Source organism: Arachis ipaensis, chromosome B4, assembly GCF_059453495.1.
Source record: "Arachis ipaensis isolate K30076 ecotype BB chromosome B4, ASM5945349v1, whole genome shotgun sequence".
Lineage (NCBI taxonomy): Eukaryota > Viridiplantae > Streptophyta > Magnoliopsida > Fabales > Fabaceae > Arachis > Arachis ipaensis.
The window spans coordinates 124,300,920-124,321,421 of record NC_142439.1 but is presented as its reverse complement, the minus strand read 5'-3'; the positions used below and the strand labels follow the sequence as shown (position 1 = coordinate 124,321,421).

General features: G+C 34.2%; 1 protein-coding gene across 1 annotated transcript; it reads right to left on the bottom strand.

Moving 5' to 3' along the window:
- Positions 1–15,355: 15,355 nt before the first annotated feature.
- On the bottom strand, positions 15,356–19,379 carry ATSIK (Protein kinase superfamily protein). The gene is made up of 5 exons (XM_016343127.3): positions 19,084–19,379; positions 17,348–18,021; positions 16,658–16,915; positions 16,286–16,405; positions 15,356–16,180 (listed from the first exon to the last, which is right to left on the bottom strand). The coding sequence occupies exons 2-5, from the start codon at positions 17,972–17,974 to the stop codon at positions 15,548–15,550; spliced, it is 1,638 nt and encodes a 545-aa protein (XP_016198613.1). The 5' UTR covers positions 17,975–18,021; positions 19,084–19,379; the 3' UTR covers positions 15,356–15,547.
- Between the last annotated feature and the right edge of the window lie 1,123 nt (positions 19,380–20,502).

Below are 20,502 nucleotides of genomic sequence, written 5' to 3'. Positions count from 1 at the left end.
CTGCACCTTCCAACAGTTTTCAGTTCTGACTTTACAAAGATCTTCCATAAAAGGTCATCAGCAAGATGTGAAAGGGGTAGTTTGGTTGGTGTGATGTCACTCATTTTTTTCAGAAAGCTAAACAATTGTTTCTCTCAATAAAAGCTATAGAAGAAGATTTTTGTGCTCCTCCATACTACCAATATGTGTATTTATATAGACGTTTTGGGCAGTTCAGTTTTTCCTCCAACTCTCCTATTAGATATCTCTTCCAATTCATATAAACTATTACAGTTGGAAGTTATTAGCTTAAGTCAAACAAATTTAATTATGACCCATCGTTAGCTCCAACAATAATTGATAATATATAATTCTAGAAAGATCCTTCAAAATATTTTGGAACATCAAAACACATTTGTTCCTAAATATTCATTATCAAAAAATATTATATTCTTCAATTTTTTTTTTTTCTTTAGGGGTGGTAGTTATAGTGTGTGTTTGGATTGTGGTTTGTCAAATTGGAGTTTGAATCAAAGTGATTTTATAGAATTGATTCTGGATAGAAGTTTGTTTCAACATGATTTATGTTTGGCAACTCTAGATCAAAATTGATTTTGATAAAATAAATATTGTTTAGATAATATTAGTTAAAATCACTTTTAGATAGATAATTACTAAAAAAAATATGATATTAAATTACAACGATATTTTTTTATACATATTTAATTTTTTTTTATACTTTTTCCTTAGATGTTTTTATATAGTATATTTTTAGTACTCTTAGTACTCTTTTTTAGTACGCTACAATTTTTTACTATTATTATTATTTATGGTTAATTTTTTGTTTAATTTATTTTACTTAATGGGATCAATAAATTATATTATAAAAAGAAAATAATAAATATAATGTACAAAAATTACAATTTTTAAAATATATAATGTGAAATAAGAAATTAATAAAAAATATAAATAATAAATAATAGAAAAAAAGAGCTCATATAAAGAGAAATAATAAGAATTCTATAAATAATACAATAATATGTATAAAGGATAAAGTTGGTAAAAGAAAAATAAATGTTGAATGTCAATAGCTAAAAGCTCGTTAGTGCAATGCAGAAGCTAGAAATCGTTACTTCTTGTAAATGTGGTGCATTTATAGAGAGAAAAATTAGTCAAACCAAAAATTGAAGCTTTCAAGAAGTCATGAAATATTAGTTTAATATCTTTACTATAATACATGGTTAGATATTAGATTGAAACTTTTTGCATTTAAAATATATAGCAATCATATTATTGAGTTTTTTTTTTATTTTTTGGTAAATAAGTATAAAGAGTTAGATGTGAAGACAACGATACTTGGAATCTACTATAGCAGTTTTGAGAATGATTATTTTTCTACATTAAATACGAAAAAGTTAACATGGTTACATGTGGTTTCATATAGTTGATTACATGGTATCTGTCCGCCGAATTTAGATTGAAATATTTAATAATTAACCATACAATTAACTTTTTTTATTGTAAATAAAATTTTACACTATATGCTAACCTAGGTTGATGTCTAAAGCCTACTAATTCAACTGCATATATCCTAGTTACATGCAAAAGAAATTTTTCATTGATCATTTTTACATAGGATATCTGACAACATTTCATAATAATGTATGTCCAACTTAGTCTTGGATTTATTACACACATTCATCAAAAAAGCTTTTACTTTTGCAAATATGATTCTGTTCTGATTTACACTTTAAATAAATGATATTGCCTTTAAATACTACTATAGTATAAATCCAACAGCTTACACTATGCTTTGTACTTTATTTCATTATATTATCTTGTTATAGCAAAATCTAGCTGCATGGCTATTCACAAAAAATACAATTAGTTGTGTAAAATAGGTTATGTTGTTCTTCACACTTTACTCTTTGATATTGTCTTTAAACACTGCTATAGCAAAATCGATGGCAACCTTTTTTGTTTTTTATCCTATATAATTATATTGTTTTATTAGACTATCATAGCAAAAAAAAAGATTTATGCTCCTTTGGGTAACATCAAATCTTTACCATTGCTGAATTTGTCTTTATTTGATTCATTTAGTTACCATAAATAATGAATTGTCAAGCATTCCATAGCAAATAAGAAAAAAAAAAAAGAGTTTTTCACATTGTCACTTGAAGTTAAAATCTTGGAATTGCATAACATAACCCGTCAACACTCTACTTCATTCCATTTTAGTTTTTAGTATATCAAAAAATATGTAATAAGAACAAACAGAGTATATGAACTCCCTCACTTGTTATCTTCTTTTTAAAGAAATATCTCCCTTTTGAATTTTATAAATCAGTCAAAAGCATACATAACCTCCTAATAATTTAAATATAAGTCTTATTATTGATAGCTTTTCTATTTGGTTGATATGATGACCTCTAATTTAGAGTTACATTGGAAATACATAAAAAAGGATCATGGAGACAAAGAAGGATTAAAAAAAATAATTTAAACCCTCTTTATTGGTTTTGAATTTTTTTTCTTCCTGAATTTATCAATCTTCGAAAGAGTGAAGGAAAATAAGTATAAAGGTATAGAGATATACAATATTAAAAAAATCATACTCAATCTCATCTAAATTTAAATATACATATTTTCTAACAGCACACTATTTTAAAACTCAATGCTATATTATATTATTATTTTTTGACTATATATAACCAACCTTATTTTCAAAGAATGCAGCTTTGGAATTGAAGATCATCTTCAAACATATTTACCTGAAATTTTCTTTATCTTCAATTACGATTTTTATTGATTTTTTTAATGAAACGCGTCTCTAAATAATTGAATCAATGGGTATTTAACACATAATCTAGGCTATAAAAATATATGATTAAGCAGAAAGTGCATGCTGATAGCATTTCAAACTGTTAAGTCTCTCGCTTTATTGTTTTCTTCATTCTTTGTCTTATTTGAAAATAAAATTGTACATTGTGTTTGTCTTAGATTAATGTGTAGAGCCCAGTAATTTAATTATATTTTTCTGTTTCAATTTTATATCAAAAGTAGTTTAGGATTTATTGCACAATGACAAAAAATGCAATTACTTCTGCAAACTTAATTCCATTCTACTTCACACTTTACTATATGATATTGTCTTTAATCACTGCTATGGCAAAATTCACTTTACTCCATGCTTTACACCTTATCCATTATATTGTTTTAGTAGGCCAAAATAAAATCCATCTTTAGGCCTCTTCTCCACACAAATACACTTAGTTGTGTAACTTTAATTACATCCTTTCTCACACTTTACTACTTAGTATTGTGTTTAAACACTGGTATAGCAAAATCTAGGGCATTACACCCTGCTTCTAACCCTACATAATTATATTGTCTTATTATTAAACTACAAAACCAAGAATCCATCTTACCACATATTTATTTGTGAAAATGACATCCCATCACTTATATTATCCAACAAACACTGCTATGGCAAAAATCAGAACCTTACTCCATGCTTTACACCCTATCTATTATATTGTTTTAGTAGGCCAAAGCAAAATCCATCTTTAGGCCTCTTCTCCCCACAAATACACTTAGTTGTGTAACTTTGGTTATATCCTGCCTCACACTTTACTACTTAGTATTGTGTTTAAACATTGGTATAGCAAAATCTAGGGTATTACACCCTGCTTCTAACCCTACATAATTATATTGTCTTATTAGACTACAAAACCAAGAATTCAGCTTACCACATATTTGTTCGTGAAAATGACATCACATCACTTATATTATCTAATGGGGTCTGTCTTCAATTTGAAAACCACAGATTGACCTAAGTGTAAATTCTTCAAGGGGACTACCTACTTGTATATAGTATGGAGAGAATTACCTATTTTTGGCAAATTCTAGTACTTTGAATGCATCCATATAGCCAACCCATTACTTTGGTATCCTTTGGTTATTATGACTATTCTAGTGATAACGCTTATAGTCCTCCAGATTATAGTCCCATGTACTTAAAAATGGAAATTATTCTAGTGATAACTCTTGTATCTCTTGAAATTACTCTGGCTTTCCAAGCTATTATAATATAATATTACGTTAACTTTTTGACATGCAGTGTAAAAAAGTTGATATCTTGGAAATTAAAAATGCATGCTTCATTTCTTCAACAGTGCAGAGCCATTATCTTGGAAGCCCTGATAATTCCATCGATCATATAGAAATTCTCTAAGACAGTCTTAAATGCAGTGGTATCCATCTTATTATTGAAGGTTGGCCTAAGAGAAGATGGCAATATATAATTAAAAATATATTGTTTATTATTCTTATAACTCTATGGTTTAAAATTATTTTTTATTATTCTTATTTTACTAACAAAAAAGTCATAATATATAATAATATCTTTATAATCTCTATATATAATAGGAGAGGACGAGGAGTAAGTTCATAACTTCATATACATTTCCAAAATTAGCTTCTTCATTAAGAACTATTACAGTTGCAAGTTATTAACTCCAGCCTGAAAAATTAGTTAGTATTTATTGTCAATCCCAACAATATTTATAACATATAGTACTGAAAAGTTAAAATATTAATCCATCTGCAATATATATATATATTCCCAGGTTAAAAATATTCTACCTATAAACCCACAATATATATTCTTCAATTATAAATACATTTCTTTCTAAATATCATTGTGGAGTACGGATATGATAAATAATTTATTCCAAACAGACTTAACAATATAGCATTGGGAATTTGGCTTAGGAGCATCCAAACAATAATATATAGATAATGAATAAGCCAACTGCATAACATTGTTGACCACTTTCAAACTAAAACTTAGGAGCATTTAAGCTTAGTAATCCAAGAAACCTTAGCTAACAATAAGGCTGTAATATGAAGTTGGCTTAACAACATCCAAAAAAGTTAACAAAATGACTCTCAACTATTTTTAGTGGCTGAGCACTTCCAAAAGGTCCTATCTCAAGAAGTTTTTCCATTCTATAAAATAAGATAAGATAACTAATACCTACGAAACAACATATGTTTTGATATCTTAAAAACATAAAATTGCTACTAAATAAAATAGATGCATATAAATGAAAATTACTAATGGCATAAACAGCTCAGTTAGCCACATCTATCAGTTGGCTCTTTTGCTTCTTGCCCCCCTTATGGCTGAACCTATTGGTTGAGAGCTGCCCTTCTTCATCATGTTCATTAATGGTTGTTGTGCTTGACTTTACACCATTGAGAGCTCTTTTAGCAGGGGTCTTGTACTTGAGGCTTGAAACATCCTTCACAAAAAGTAATAGATATCAAATAGTATTTAGGATCAACTTCACAATGAAACATATATTAAGTATTCTTAATCTTTCTTAGTATTTATTTAGAAAATATACATATTTAAATATACTTATTTTTCTTCACTCTTTCAAAAATGCATAAATTAAGGAAGAAAAAAATTTCACAACCAACAAATAGGGTTTAAATTGACTTTTTTTTTAATCTTTCTCTATTGGAAGTTGTCAAATTAGCCGAATAGAAAGGTTGCCAATAATAAGGCTTAAATTTAAATTATAATGAGATTAAGTATGCTTTTGACTGATTTATAATAAGTAAAGGAGTTCATATACTGTCTATGATGGTACTGTTCAGTAGTTAGTTTCTTTTGGTTCTGCATCTATACAAAAACTAAAGATATAACCTACATATCACTGGTTGCTAAGCTATAAAATAACACATATCTTAAATCCTAAATGCATTTATGTATGAAGAAAAACTACAGATAAAACTATCTCCATAGCATAACACACAGATTATTGCTATCAGTCTTAATATCGGCCACATTTTCTGCGATCTCGAGGGAATCATTGCATCCGATTTCCTACAGATATGGGAATGAGAATTCTAATTATATAATTAGTGAACAATTGATTTTTAAAAAACACAATGTATAATAAACATTAATAATACTTTATTAACTCACAGTGAGATTAACAGATGAATTAGTATTTGATTCTTTTGGGAGGTTCTTTTCTATGATGTCCTCATCATCACAAACTTTGCCAATAGTATAAACTTGGTCATATTGATCGATGTTGGCTGATTTTATATTAATCTTAAAGAGAAACTTTCTATCCAGCATGTTATCAAGGGTGGGGGGTATTCCACCTCACCAATAGGCTGCGATCAAATTCACAAAAAGAAATTACTTTGCATGGATACATCAACATTTTAAAGTTATGAGGTCATGATTGTGCACTTACTTCCTCTTCCTTTATTTGATCTGCCCTCTTTCTGCAAAGTTGAATTGCTTCCCTATCCCAAAGGAGCAAAGTCATACTGTCAGTACCATCATAGACAATCACCTCAACCTTGTACCTGTCATTCAACCCGTATTCATAAGTTATACCCTCCATTTGTTTTTATACAGCTAACAATAAAATTGAAGATGAAATACAATCTTCATATTATAGTGCTCTTCACTTAACAAATTTATCATCTAGTGATAAGTTTTATTATCTAGTTTAAGTGCCACACCTAATTGAGGCAGTTCCTGCTGTGTGTCCACAACCCTTACATTCATATCTTTCAATAGTAGAAGTTTCAACTTTTTTTGGGCACTTTTTACATGCTTTGTAGAACCAATCATTCTTCCCAGCATTGATAGAAACAATGGTTGTAGCAATCCAACATATAGCTACCTATTTAGAACTCGATTAGGCACTTCAATCAATTTCTAACATTAAAATATATTCCTATAAAAAATTTAATTAGTAAATGTTTCCATTAGTTTACCTCTGCAGCATTTAGGGCCTCTTCGATGGTCTTCACTCCAACAGACCCCTGCTTCAGTTCATCAGCTGCATATCAAGCTCCCTGAGATAAAAGTTGACTAATCCTAATTGAGTTTAGTGGTGCACCACTCAGGAGCCTACACAATTCAATGAAATATTGAACTTCTCAAACTTTTGACTCTCTTTAAATGTGTTGGATATAAACTGGTTAAAGTTTAAAAAAACAAACCTGTTCCTAAAACAAACCACCTCTTTTAAATCCCTCTCAATGTGGATCTTGGAGATGTAAAAGTGACTCTGAACAGTGGTTTTGCCGTTCCACTGGGATGCTTTGAATAATTGCAGCACAACAATAAGGGGTTCCACACTTCCTTCTTCAAGGTGTGGTCGGATTTGATCCACCATCTCCCCGAACAAAGTACACCCAATCCTGTTGTTCCTGTTGAAAACATAAGGATGCATTATGGTATTTTATAGTCTAAAAATATGTGAAAAGTCAATTTTCAAAAATAACACATACTCTAAGTCTTCTAACACAACAGCCATACGTTTGGTTTCCTTGCCTGTACTGGTAACCAAATCCCTTTGATCTTCCTTTCCAACTACTTCAGCAATCATGTCTAAAGAGCAAGAACCATCAATAAGTTATGACTATCAATCTTAAAAAATAGATTTCAAACAGAGTTCACATAACAACTTTTGAAACAGTGTAAGTAATACTCACCAAACAGATATGTATCGTCCAATCTTTCAGCATTCAACAAATCCAAAATAGACCTGAAACGGAATGCTTCAAGAGGGTAGCTTGGGTTGTTTACATGTGTGATCGTTGTCCGTTGGAAAAACATTAGTATCCAATTTCTATTGGTAGTCCTTGGCTTAATTTTGTTGCCCACAACTATGAAGTTACGCATAACATACTCTGGAACTCAAAGATATTGCCTCTCCACCTAGCAACAACACACTTGGGTATAGATTCATGAATCCTATCGCCCTGAAATTAGCGGAGAAGGGAGAAATAAGTATCAGTATATTAAAAAACAAATACTTGCACAATAACTACTATATATAAAAAGATTGGCTACTTTACTGTCCTGGAGGATCATCTCTATTGATCAAATTTTCTTTTCATTGTACTTGTTTGGAACCTCCCAAATTCTCACCAAATATATGTTGAAACTCCATGTCAATTTTCTTGGGTTGACATCGAGCAAGTAGTCAAATGTTTTGGCCATTATACTTGATTTTCGGTGTATGATTTTTCACAAAAAATCGAGACAGAGTATTTAGAGGGAGGGTTTACTCCTTTTTGTTTCTGAGATGGCTGAAGATAGAGAAAGAATATTTAAAAGAAGACTTTAGTCTTTCTTGTTTCAAAAAATGGCTGAAGAAGATGGAGAGACAGAGTATTTAAAGGGAGGGTAAGAAATTAGAATAAACGATTTAAAATGCCAAATAAAAGAAGAAAGCTTCGGGTGCAATAACATTATAAAGTGTAATAGTCTATTGAACCCAGATCCCTGTTGCACAATGTGTAATGTGTAATAATCTATTGGATAATATAAATGATTCTCTTTTTATAATTGCCACTTGTCAAACATTGGAGTGTAACATTTGTCGTTCATTGGCAGCTCTACTTATCGAGTAAATAACCCTGAAGTGCTCTCCTATTATATATAAAGAGATACATAGTGTTAACTCAGGAACAACAATTAGACTTACCAACTTCATGAAATTTGTCTCCACTCCAAAATTTAAGGTCCTAAGAAAGAAGAATTAAAGACTTCTTTTTATTTATACATAGACCTTTCTGTTTTGGAAAAAAAAATTTGCCAAACTTTGAGAAAAACTTTATGTGTAGCCCCTTTAATGTTTTGTTGTGAAACCATTTGATTGAGGTTACTTTGTACCTGTCTGATGGATTAATCATAGTTGTTTGACTCATTTATTTTGAATAGTAATATATTATTGTCATGGTTTCTAGTTGTTTCAATTATCATATTTGCTTTCTTATATCGAGTAAATGTTCATAATTCATGATGAAGCATATTCTTAATTCAAGAACAAACAGAAAAATATGAAATCTAGATTTTCTTTCATATTTCATTTATGAATTACATTAGTTTCAGGCTACTTATAATTTACAATACAACACCACCAATAAAACTAGCATTACTAAAATAAGCATAACTAAAAAATGGAGTATTAATTTTTGACTATTTCACATCATCCTCCAACCTCACAAGTCTCCAATTAAAATTCATCTTCACTTCATGATTGTCACTAACAGACTCTGACTTTCCAGCAGGTTCATCTTGTCCAAAATCTGCTCACACCATCTCTTTTCATTTGTCTGAAATCAACAAAAAATTAAATTATGATCAAGCCATAAAGAAGAACATTCACATCAGCACAATACTAACATGTTAACTCATGTTATAATGGAACAAGTAAAGAATGATTTGTTTGGATTTGAATTTGTGCTAGACTCCCTAAGAACTGGATAGCAATCACAACCACACCATTCCAGCACCCGCGAGTTTCTGCTCCTATTATGCGTTTTCGTCCAGTACCCACTTGATGGCGAGTGGATAAAGCTTCCAGTTGCAATGCTCACACCACCCATCATTAATATGAAGATGAATGAGAAGAAAAGGAGGAAGAAGGTACAATTCAGAAGATTTGGGAACGTTAAAGTTAAATAAAGAGGAATGGACGAAATTAGGTCCAAATTGCAATCCTCGCTAGCTAAGCTAGTCATTGCACACTCCAACGTGGGAAAGTAATGCCACCTTAGCGCTGTGACAACCGTGTCATCAACGGAAAGATGTTCAGAGATCATTATGATGCACGGAGCTCTATCTAGGGACTACAATAATAAAATTGAGATCTCGAATACCACATTGGATAATGCTGTGAATCTCAGTGATCATTATGGAGATTTACTCACCAACACATAACCTAAGGAATACAGTCTTCTCTCACAACTTTGTTGGAAGCATATCGACGGAAGCCGCTAATCTCCTCTCACCAAGGACCACTCCCGAAGGCAGTAATGATCTACTCATTTCGAGTAAGGTTTTGCTTAAATGTTTGTCCTAACTGCCAATTCGCTTCCTTGGCCGCCTCCTCCCCGCTGTTATACCCTCAGTCCTTGGTTCAAAAGCTTTCATTCTTACTCCCAATTAACGTTCCAACTCCTTCCTTCTTCAACTTATGATGCCTGATGTGCGTACTCTAAGAACATTGTGCTATGGTGACAACGCTTCAAGACCCGTACTAAAGCCTCTGCAGAATCCCAATTCCCAGATCGCCTCCTTGTCCTTGTTGTTGTTTCACTCAATCCTCACACACTCTCACTCACTGTCCTGCAATGAATTTGCAGAACTCACACTCGAACTGTTGTATGTTCAGAGAAAAAGAGAGAGAGAGTTGAACACTAGAGAACTGAAGAAGAAAAACTACATTTTAACACTATTCAATAAACTGTTAAATACAATAACAGAAAAAAAACTAACCACTCACTCCACTACCTTAAGAATAGGACTCCACTTCCTTAAAAATAGAAACTAGCTGAACAAAAAAGATTAACTTGCCTCTGAGGCCACTAATGACTTTGACCCTATTAACTGAATCATACACATAAGCATAGAACAGAAATAAATAAATATCAGGTCCTAATACATTATCTAACATTTCTCCTCCTTGGATTAGAGACCTGGACACATTCCAACTTCATGAATCAATTAACTAAATCGACTAACAGCAAGAGGCTTGGTGAAGACATCAGCTATCTGATTATCTGTCTTGCAATACTTCAGCTCCACCTCTTCCTCCTGTTGTGCTTCACGCAGATAATAGAATCTCAGCTTGAAATGTTTAGTCTTGCCATGAAAGACTGGATTCTGAGCAATTGCAATTGCAGCTTGATTGTCCACATACAACACAGTTGATCTTTTCTCTTGCAGCCCCAAATCACAGAGTAACTTCCTGAGCCATACTGCATGCTTTGCAGCTGCAGTTGCAGCCACAAATTCAGCTTCAGCTGTAGACTGTGCTACAACTTCCTGCTTCTTTGAGCTCCAGGAAAAACAACCTGATCCAAGTGAAAAACAGAAACCCGTTGTACTTTTCATGCCTTCCACCGAACCACCCCAGTCACTATCTACAAAACCAACCAGCTTCATCTCAGGAACTGCTTTGAATTTCACACCATAACTTTGAGTCCCCTTTAGATATCTCAACACCCTTTTTGCTGCAGTAAGATGTTCCTTAGCTGCACAATAAAGGAACCTCGATAGAATACTCACTGCATACTGAATGTCAGGCCTAGTAGCTGTTAAATACATTAGACAGCCTACTAGACTTCTGTACTCATTCTCATGCTCAGAATCCTGCACATTACTCTTGCTTAACTTCTCTTTCTGATTAACAGGAGTAGTGACTGTCTTGCATTCTCCCATTTCAAACCTCTTTAGGACCTCTCTGATGTACTTTCTCTGACAGATGAATATCTCACCTTCTTTTTGCTGAATCTCCATGCCAAGAAAGTAAGACATTCTCCCCAAATCTGTCATCTCAAACTGCTTCATCAGTCCTACCTTCAGCTTCACTATCTCACTCTCCTTCTCTCCTGTAACAAGCAGATCATCGACATAGATAGACACCACCACAAGGCCTCTCTCACTCTGTTTGTAGTACAGAGTGACTTCACTTAGACTCTTCTGGAACCCAAGCTGATGCAGATAACAATCAATTTTGCTATACCAAGCCCTGGGAGCTTGTTTCAGCCCATACAAGGCTTTCCTCAGCTTATACACTTTGTCTTCATGGCCTTTAACAACAAATCCTTCTGGTTGGTCTACATAGATGTCCTCAGATAGGTCACCATTTAGGAAAGCTGATTTCACATCCAGCTGATAGATGGTCCACCTTTTCTGTGCAGCAACAGCTAGTAGCAATCTGATGGTATCCATGCGAGCAACCGGAGCAAAAGTTTCAGAGTAGTCCACCCCCACTCACTTGAGCATATCCCTTCACAACCAACCTGGCTTTATACTTGTTCACAGTGCCATTTGGGTTCAATTTTGTCTTAAAAACCCATTTGACACCTATAGTCTTCTTGTGATCAGGCTTAGACACAAGTTGCCATGTGTTGTTCTTGTTGATCATGCTCAGTTCTTCTTTCATAGCTGAGGCCCACTCCACACTTCCTTTTGCTTCCTCAACTATTCCTGGTTCTAGGAGAGCCACATTACATCTGGCATAGACCTCTGCCAGTGGTCTTGTACCTCGCATAGGCAAACTATCAATCAATTCATCTTCAATCAGCTCACACTCATTCTGTAGATCTGCTTCCTCATTTAACTCATCCTCATTCTGCACATTAGCTTCAACTACAATATTGTCAGCCATTTTCTTTTCAAATACTGCCCTCTCTCAATTTTTATCTTCACAAAAAATCACATCTCTACTCACAGTAATCTTTTGTGCATCAAGACAATACACTCTATAGGCTTTAGACTGAGAACTATACCCTACAAAGATACCAGCCTCACCTCTATGATCAAGCTTGTCTCTACTGACTGAAGGAGTCAAGTAATAGCATAGACAACCAAATGTTCTTAGTCCACTAACCTTTGGTTTGTACCCGTGCCATGCCTCGAATGATGTCTGCTTGTTGAGAGCTTTGGTTGGTAACTTATTCAACAAGAAGACAGCAGTATTTACTGCTTCTGCCCAGAAGCTCTTGGGTAGTTGTTTGCCTTGTAGCATACATCTTTCCATCTCCACAATGCTTCTATTTTTCCTTTCACTCACCCCATTTTGTTGGGGAGTGTAAGGAACTGTAAACTGCTGCTTTATGCCAGAGTCCTCACAGATGGCTTTGAACCTTTTTGAGGTATACTCACCACCATTATCACTCCTCACTGTCTTTATTTTACAATTTGCTTCATTCTCCACCTCTTGTTTGAACCTCAGAAATACTTCATCAACTTCTGACTTTTGTTTGAGAAAGTAGACCCAGCAAAATCTTGTGCAGTCATCAATGAAGGTCACAAAGTACTTGCTTTTGTTCAGTGACTCCTCAGGCATAGGCCCACAAACATCTGAGTGAACCAGTTGAAGCTTCTCCTTGGCCCTCCATCTTGTTTTCTGGAATGGCTTCCTTACTAGCTTCCCTTGCAGACATACTTCACAATCAGACACTTCACTTCCCAACTGAGGCAAGTCTTCAACTAAACCATGCCTCTGCATAAACTGCAATCCCTTATAGTGAAAGTGACCCAACCTTCTATGCCACAACTCCTCCTGACCCTGCACACATGCCATAGCTTTGCTCTCTTTGCTTGCAGGATCGAATGCAAATGTTTTGTTCTGCATAGGGATCCTAAACAAGAGTTTGCCCTCCTCATCTGCAATAGCACATTCATTCTTATCAAACACAATCTTCATGCCCTTCTCAACTAACTGTCCCACACTCAGAAGATTCTGATCTATCTTGGGAACATAGTAGACATCAGACATCAGCTTCACTCCTCCAGGGCCTTCAAGTAACACATTGCCTCTTCCTTCAACCTCTAGATGATCACCGTTCCCAATTCTCACTCTAGTATTGACTGATATGTCAATATTAGTGAAAATTGCCTCATTTCCTGACATGTGATTGGAACAGCCACTGTCCACCAGCCATCCATCACGTGAGACTTGAGACACAACGCCTGAAGCAGCAAACAATTGCTCCACTTCACCTACAGCTGCTTGAGCCTCTCCTTGTTGAGAGCTCTTTTCTTTGCAGATTCTCTCTATGTGCCCTATCTTCCCACACTTCCTGCAGACTACATTTGGTCTTCTCCAACACCTAAAGAAAGGATGACCTTTCTTTCCACAGTGTTTGCAGGCTTCATCACTCCCTTTCCTCACTTGTGCATCACTTGAACTAAAACTGGTCTGTTGAGCACCAAACTGCTTGCCTTGCTTCTTCTTCTCACCACTTCCATGCTTCATCCTAGCCTGCATTGCACCTTCAACTGGCTCATCTCCTCTTCTCAGTACCCTCCTTTGTTCTTGTGCTTGAAGAGCACTAACTGCTTCAGCAAATGGCATCTCTGAGATTTCTCTTGTGTTCTCAAGAGATGCTATAGTAGCTTCAAATCTTTCAGGTACAGAACACAGGAGCTTCTCGACAAGTCTTTCCTCTCCAAGATCAGTACCCAACAGTGCCAATTTATTGGTTAAGTCTAGGAGTTTATCAGCAAATTCTTGAACTGATTCATTTTCCTTCATCTGCACTCTTTCTAGCTCCCTTTTAAGGTTCATTGCTTTCATTCCTTTAATCTTCTTATTGCCCTCATATTCTTTTTTCAAAAAATCCCAAATATCTTTTGCAGATTCTAGACTCATAATCCTATTAAAAATAATAGGAGTAACAGCAGCATAGAGACTAGATCTTGCTTTGGCTTTTCTAGTCACACGTTCTTTGTAGAGCTTTTGTTGATTTGCAGTTGGATTGGCAACCAATGGAGGCACCACGTAGTCATCCTCCACTGCCTCCCACAGATCAGCTCCTTCAAGGAATGCTTTCATCCTCACTTGCCAGACATGATAATTGCTCCCATCAAGGATTGGAGGAGCAATGCCTGCTAGCCCAATAGTTGTTGATGAAGCTTCCATCACCACAGCCCTTAAGATACTTAAGGCTCTTGATACCAATTTGTTGTTGTTTCACTCAATCCTCACACACTCTCACTCACTGTCCTGCAATGAATTTGCAGAACTCACACTCGAACTGTTGTATGTTCAGAGAAAAAGAGAGAGAGAGTTGAACACTAGAGAACTGAAGAAGAAAAACTACATTTTAACACTATTCAATAAACTGTTAAATACAATAACAGAAAAAAAAAAAACTAACCACTCACTCCACTACCTTAAGAATAGGACTCCACTTCCTTAAAAATAGAAACTAGCTGAACAAAAAAGATTAACTTGCCTCTGAGGCCACTAATAACTTTGACCCTATTAACTGAATCATACACATAAGCATAGAACAGAAATAAATAAATATCAGGTCCTAATACATTATCTAACAGTCCTGCCAACCCCTTCATGAACCATGAATCCTTCAATGAGCATCTCCACCTTCACCCAGTTCCTATTAGTTGTTCAGAAACTAAATTTGGTCCAGCCCAGTAGCATATATGAGTTAATGCCCAAAAGTTAATAAAAACATTGAGTAATAAAACCAACACGCCATGCGTCACTCTTCTTTCTTTGACATGCATCATCAGCATGCCATTCTCATAAAACCTTTTATTTATTCATGAAGAGTAGTGGTTTCTTTTTCCAACAAGTTTAGGGTTTAAACTTTAATAATGCCTTTTATAAAAGAGCATCATTTTAATAAAATGTTAATATGAGCTATATTATCTTAGAGCTACTTTTTGTTTTTCAATTTCAACGTTGTTAAGAATTTAAGAATATGCTGCTAATTCACAAACTAGATGTTAGAAATTACTCTATCCCGTCGTTATCCTAGTCTTGTGCAGAATGGAAAAAGGGCAAAATGCTAACAAGACAATATAAACTTAACTTTGCACTATATCTACAAAGTAGCATCCTCTCAACATCACGACTGAGGGATCCAGAAAGAAAAAAAGAAAAAAGGGTGGAAGAACCACATCTTTTTTATCTGCTATAAATTTGTGTTGAACACACCAAAAAAAATAATAAATAAAAAATGGAACAGTTATAGACATTCAAAAACCTTCCACACTAGCCCTCCTAGAGGCCGAGGACGACGACTTGCGGCTCTCCTGCCTATCGAGCTCCTCCAGGGAGAGGGTAGAGGAACACGCACGCGGAGGAAGGAACGGGACTCCGGACCATCTTGGAGGTGAAACAGATGGCGGGGCCACTGTTGGTGGGGGAGACGGGGAGTAACTCAGCCTAGGAGCAGGGCTGATGATGCCGTTAAGACTTGGGGATCTCGACATATGTTTTCCGGAGATTGTGGCTGGTTCTTGAAGCGGGAACCGGCAAGAATACTTTAAATCCTGTATCATTTTGAGGTGCTTGACAACAGTCCTCATGGTTGGTCTTTCGGACGGCTCCTTCTGAAGGCATCTTTGGGCAATGTCAGCTACAGTTCTCGCCGCTTTGGAGGGAAAGCGACCCTTCAGTTGAGGATCCATAATCAATGAGAGTCGATAATCATCGGCTAGGAAGGGACGGCTCCACTTGACCAAATTTCTCTCTTCCTTGGGGTGACGACTATCCAGATTCTTTCTTCCAGTAAGAAGCTCTAGAAGAAAAATTCCAAAACTCCATACGTTGCTTTTTGGTGTGAGCATTCCTTTTTCCAGTGTCTCCATTGATAGGTTGCCAACAGCCTGTAAAATAACTAAATTCATTAATACATTATACAGGAACAAATTTAAGGGAATATTTCATCCAGACCAACTGAATCAGAACAACGTTTAAGTCAAAGGACCTACGGATGAACTGCTCGATATCTCTTCCTCGGGAAGTTGTCCAACGCAACCGTACCCTGAAAGCTTGGCACTGAAATCTTTGTCTATCTGTATGTTAGCTGTTGAGAATTCATTATACATTGCCTGCAGATATATAAATTGGCATATCAGCAACCATATCAATTTGCCATTTAACTGAGAACTGTAATACACTAAAATGCCGTTAGAAAGAAAATATCAATCACAATTCATCCTAGAAATAATTCATTTCAGAAAGCAAAATTACTCAGGCACTGTGGTACTCGCGTCACGATATCTAAAATGCACATGCAGATACAAGAGGCAGACAAGACCACACAGGTTTCTTCAGTTTAATGTATTCAATTCGGCAATTACCTGAAAAGGCCCTTCTTCATGCAAGAAAGTAAGACCTTGTGCAGCACATATAGCGATTTTCATTCTTGTGTTCCAATCAAGAGACGGGCCATCAGATCTCACGTACAACAGGCGGTCCAAGCTTCCATGGTATAGCCTCTCATAAACCAGCATTCTTTGTTCCTTACCTTCACGCGCATGAAACCCTAGCAATTTACAGAGGTTTGGATGCTGCAAAGATGCTATAGTATTGACCTCACTTATGAATTCCTTTAAGCCCTGAAAGAAGAAACACACATTAAGATCACTACACAGAAACACGTTCTTTTTGTGGTAATAATGGGAATTAATAAAAAACCTCGCAATATAAACTAACACGAACTGACAATTATGTTTTCAACTAGCAAGGTATTCAGCATTTAACAAGGGTTTCTATTCAAAATTTCAAATGCATGATCAATAGAGGCCAGGATGATGAATAAGGCCAACATTGCTCAAAAACAAGTTGGATGGGTCAGCTAAACTTTGAAGAATATGAGCCTAACACATAATACAATTCATATATGGAAAAATATGGCCATTCTCAGATAATACGTAAGGCATTTTTTCTCCATAGTGTTGATTATCATGACGTTCATTCAACAATCACTATGCATAGGATAAACAACAAATGAAACTTAAGTGATACAATTTAAATAAATAAATAATTACCTGATTTGATGGGTGTAGACGCGTGACAGTGGCTTCAAACTTCTTTGAGCTTGAAGAAGAATCATCGCCAAAGGAAGCTTTATATATGGTGGAGGAAAGGCATTCCGACATGCATCGATCTAAGGAGAAATTGAGGCAAGCAGCTGCAATTTCCTCATACTGAAAGTTTCGAAGTGACCCTGTAGGTGGAAGCGGCAAAGGTCCAGAAGAATTTGGAGGAACATTAGCTGTCACTGACTTAAAGCTGCCCATTGCGTTCAATGAACTGCCACCCTTAGGAGATGGAAGCGGTAAAGGTTGTGGGCTAGACAAATGCTGCTCCTTCATTGATCCTCCTCCTCGGTGTCTCAACTCTTCTTGTTCCTCATACTCAACCGAAGCTAAAGCATCTTGTTCCGCTGTGTCAAGAGTTGATGGAGCAGATAATGCTCTTGTTCTATTGTAAGTCATTTTACTAGGTTGAATGGGTTTAACTCTTGTCCTAAAACTAGGAGGTGCAGATTGGAGCGTGCGAGTATGAGGTTCAGGCAATATTGTAGGTACATGCTCACTGTGGCTTACTCGTTTTACATATGCAATTTGGTCATGCTTTTTCTTCTTGCTTTTCAAAACAGTAAAACACCCCATCCTTTGTACAGGTACTAGGTTGTTCTATAGAACTACTTTGCTTATGTCTGCAAAAAGCAAAATAAAAAAGCAAATAAATAAAATATAACCAAAAACTAATTTAATGTGGTTCAACAGCATATTGTTTGACAATCACAAGAACCAAATCTAGTTTAACAGGATAGAGTTTGGTGCATGGATTAATCAATGAAATAGTGTTACCATCACAAACACCATTGTTCCACAACCCACAACAAATGATGCTGGCATGCATTATGCAAAGGCATAGTTTGGCACCTAATTTTGATTCTCTCAAATTAAAAGGGACTAAGCATAAAACATTTTCCGATCAACATATATTACTCCTAAATTACTAATATATATATATATATATATATATTAGTCAGTATCTAATCCTTTTTAATGTTGATTCAAGGAAAGAGAATTTCATAACATAAATTACTAATTGAATAATAATAATAATAATAATAATAATAATAATAATAATAACTTTCCAAAATTTTGAGGACCAACAAAGAATAATCAAATCCATAGATGGAGTCATCATGCACATAACAATAATTGAGAAAGTAATATTCTAATAAACCTCAGTGCCAACTTGTTTTTATCCCATTCCCTAGCCTATTTCCACAACAAAAATAAAATAAAATAAAACCATAAAATAAAATTTCAAGTATTTGGAGGTGAAAAAGCAAAAGACATTTTTGGGCAAATGAACCTAACTACCTAATTTGCTGAAACTCACTAGCTCCACAAGAACAGCTCAGATCCATAACATCAAATAAATCCAACACAAAAACAAGTTACTCCGTTTCCTTTCACAACATCAAAGTAAAATAAATTTATAATTTTTTCAAAAATGAAATACACAAATTTCCCAGATTAAAATAACTACATCCTCACCAGAAATTTCACACACAAAACTCCCCACAAAAAAAGGCAAATGATGTTAGAAAAAATGAACACGGAACTGAAACACAAATAGTTCCAAACAAGCCAAGAAACACGCACAAATTCACAAACAAATCCATTTCTTTTAAAAAATATATATACATAAAGAGGGTTAAAATTATACGAATCTAAAAGCATGTAAAGGAAATTGAACTAACCGATATGCGAGATTGGAGCTCATGCAAGATGCAACTTGGAGTGAAGAAAGGGGAAAATGGAGGTAAAAATGGGAACTTTTGTGGTTTTGATTCTACGGAGAAGAAAACCCCCTTATCGAGTCAAAGAAAGCAGATTGGAAAAGCTGGCTGGGAAGTGTGAAGATTTTAGAGAGAGAAAGTGAGACAAGAGAGAGAAGAAAGTATTCAAGGAAGAGAGAGAAAGAGAGTAGGGGAATATTATTTAGAATTTATTAGAGAGAGATAAAAAGAGAAAGAGTTTTTGAAAAAAATAACTTAGTATATTATTATTAGTTATGTATTTATAACTTATAAGATAAGATGTCATGTTTTTATTAAAAAAATCCTAAATTTTAATATATTTAATCTAATTTTAACGGTTAAAATATAAGAGAAAGTCTAGCAGATCAGCAACTTTTGTGTTTTATAGTCAGTATTTAACCATTAAAAGAAAAATAAGTAATTTTTTACTATTAGATATAATCTCACACCACTAAAAATATTATTAATAGCTAATTAATGGTTACAAAACACAAAAGTTATTATCCCCTAATACTCCTCAAAATATAATTTAGTCATATTTTTTGTTTCATCTAATTATAAAATTGTATTTGACTCTTCTTTTTTTTTCCCTTGTTCAAACATCCAATAACTCTTGATTTTACCGTCTTGCCTTAAAATAAATCTAATATACTAAAGCTTAAATTTATTATTCGGAAATCTTAATAAAAAATTGACTATGTTCTAAATATTTATTTAAAAATTTTTTTTTATATGACATAGAATAATGAGCTCCAATGAGCAGTGGTCAAACCTAACCCAGAGGGACCTCATTTATTTAATTTGAAGTGATTATTAAAGTAATATTATCATCATCATTACAATCAACACACACAAGCACAAGATGTGCTTTTCCCATATTTGCATTCTCAATTTTGCCCTTCTTCTTGCGTTTTTCTTAGGTTCATTTGGATCTCATTTTTTGGTCTTATCCACATCGAAATGACCATTATGGAGCTCTATAAAAAGGACAGGTGAAATATTTTAGAAAAGATTATCAACAATTGAATCACCTCTATTCATGGGTATTTAATCTGATCCAATTTGATCGAATAGAATTGTCAATTTGATTTGTAACGAATGAGATAGGATATGAGTTGAATTTTAATTTTATTCGATCAACCTGCACCCTTTATATGTATATATTATATATTTATAAAAATATGTTTTAAGTAAATATTAAACTAAAGATCTCTTATTAAATGTAAAAAATTTTTAACCATTAAAAATATTATTAATTGATAATTTAATATATTTTTTAATATAAAAATCAATTTTATTTTAAATTATCATTAAATTATATAATAATATTATTTTTTTTGTAACTTACCGATAAAATTG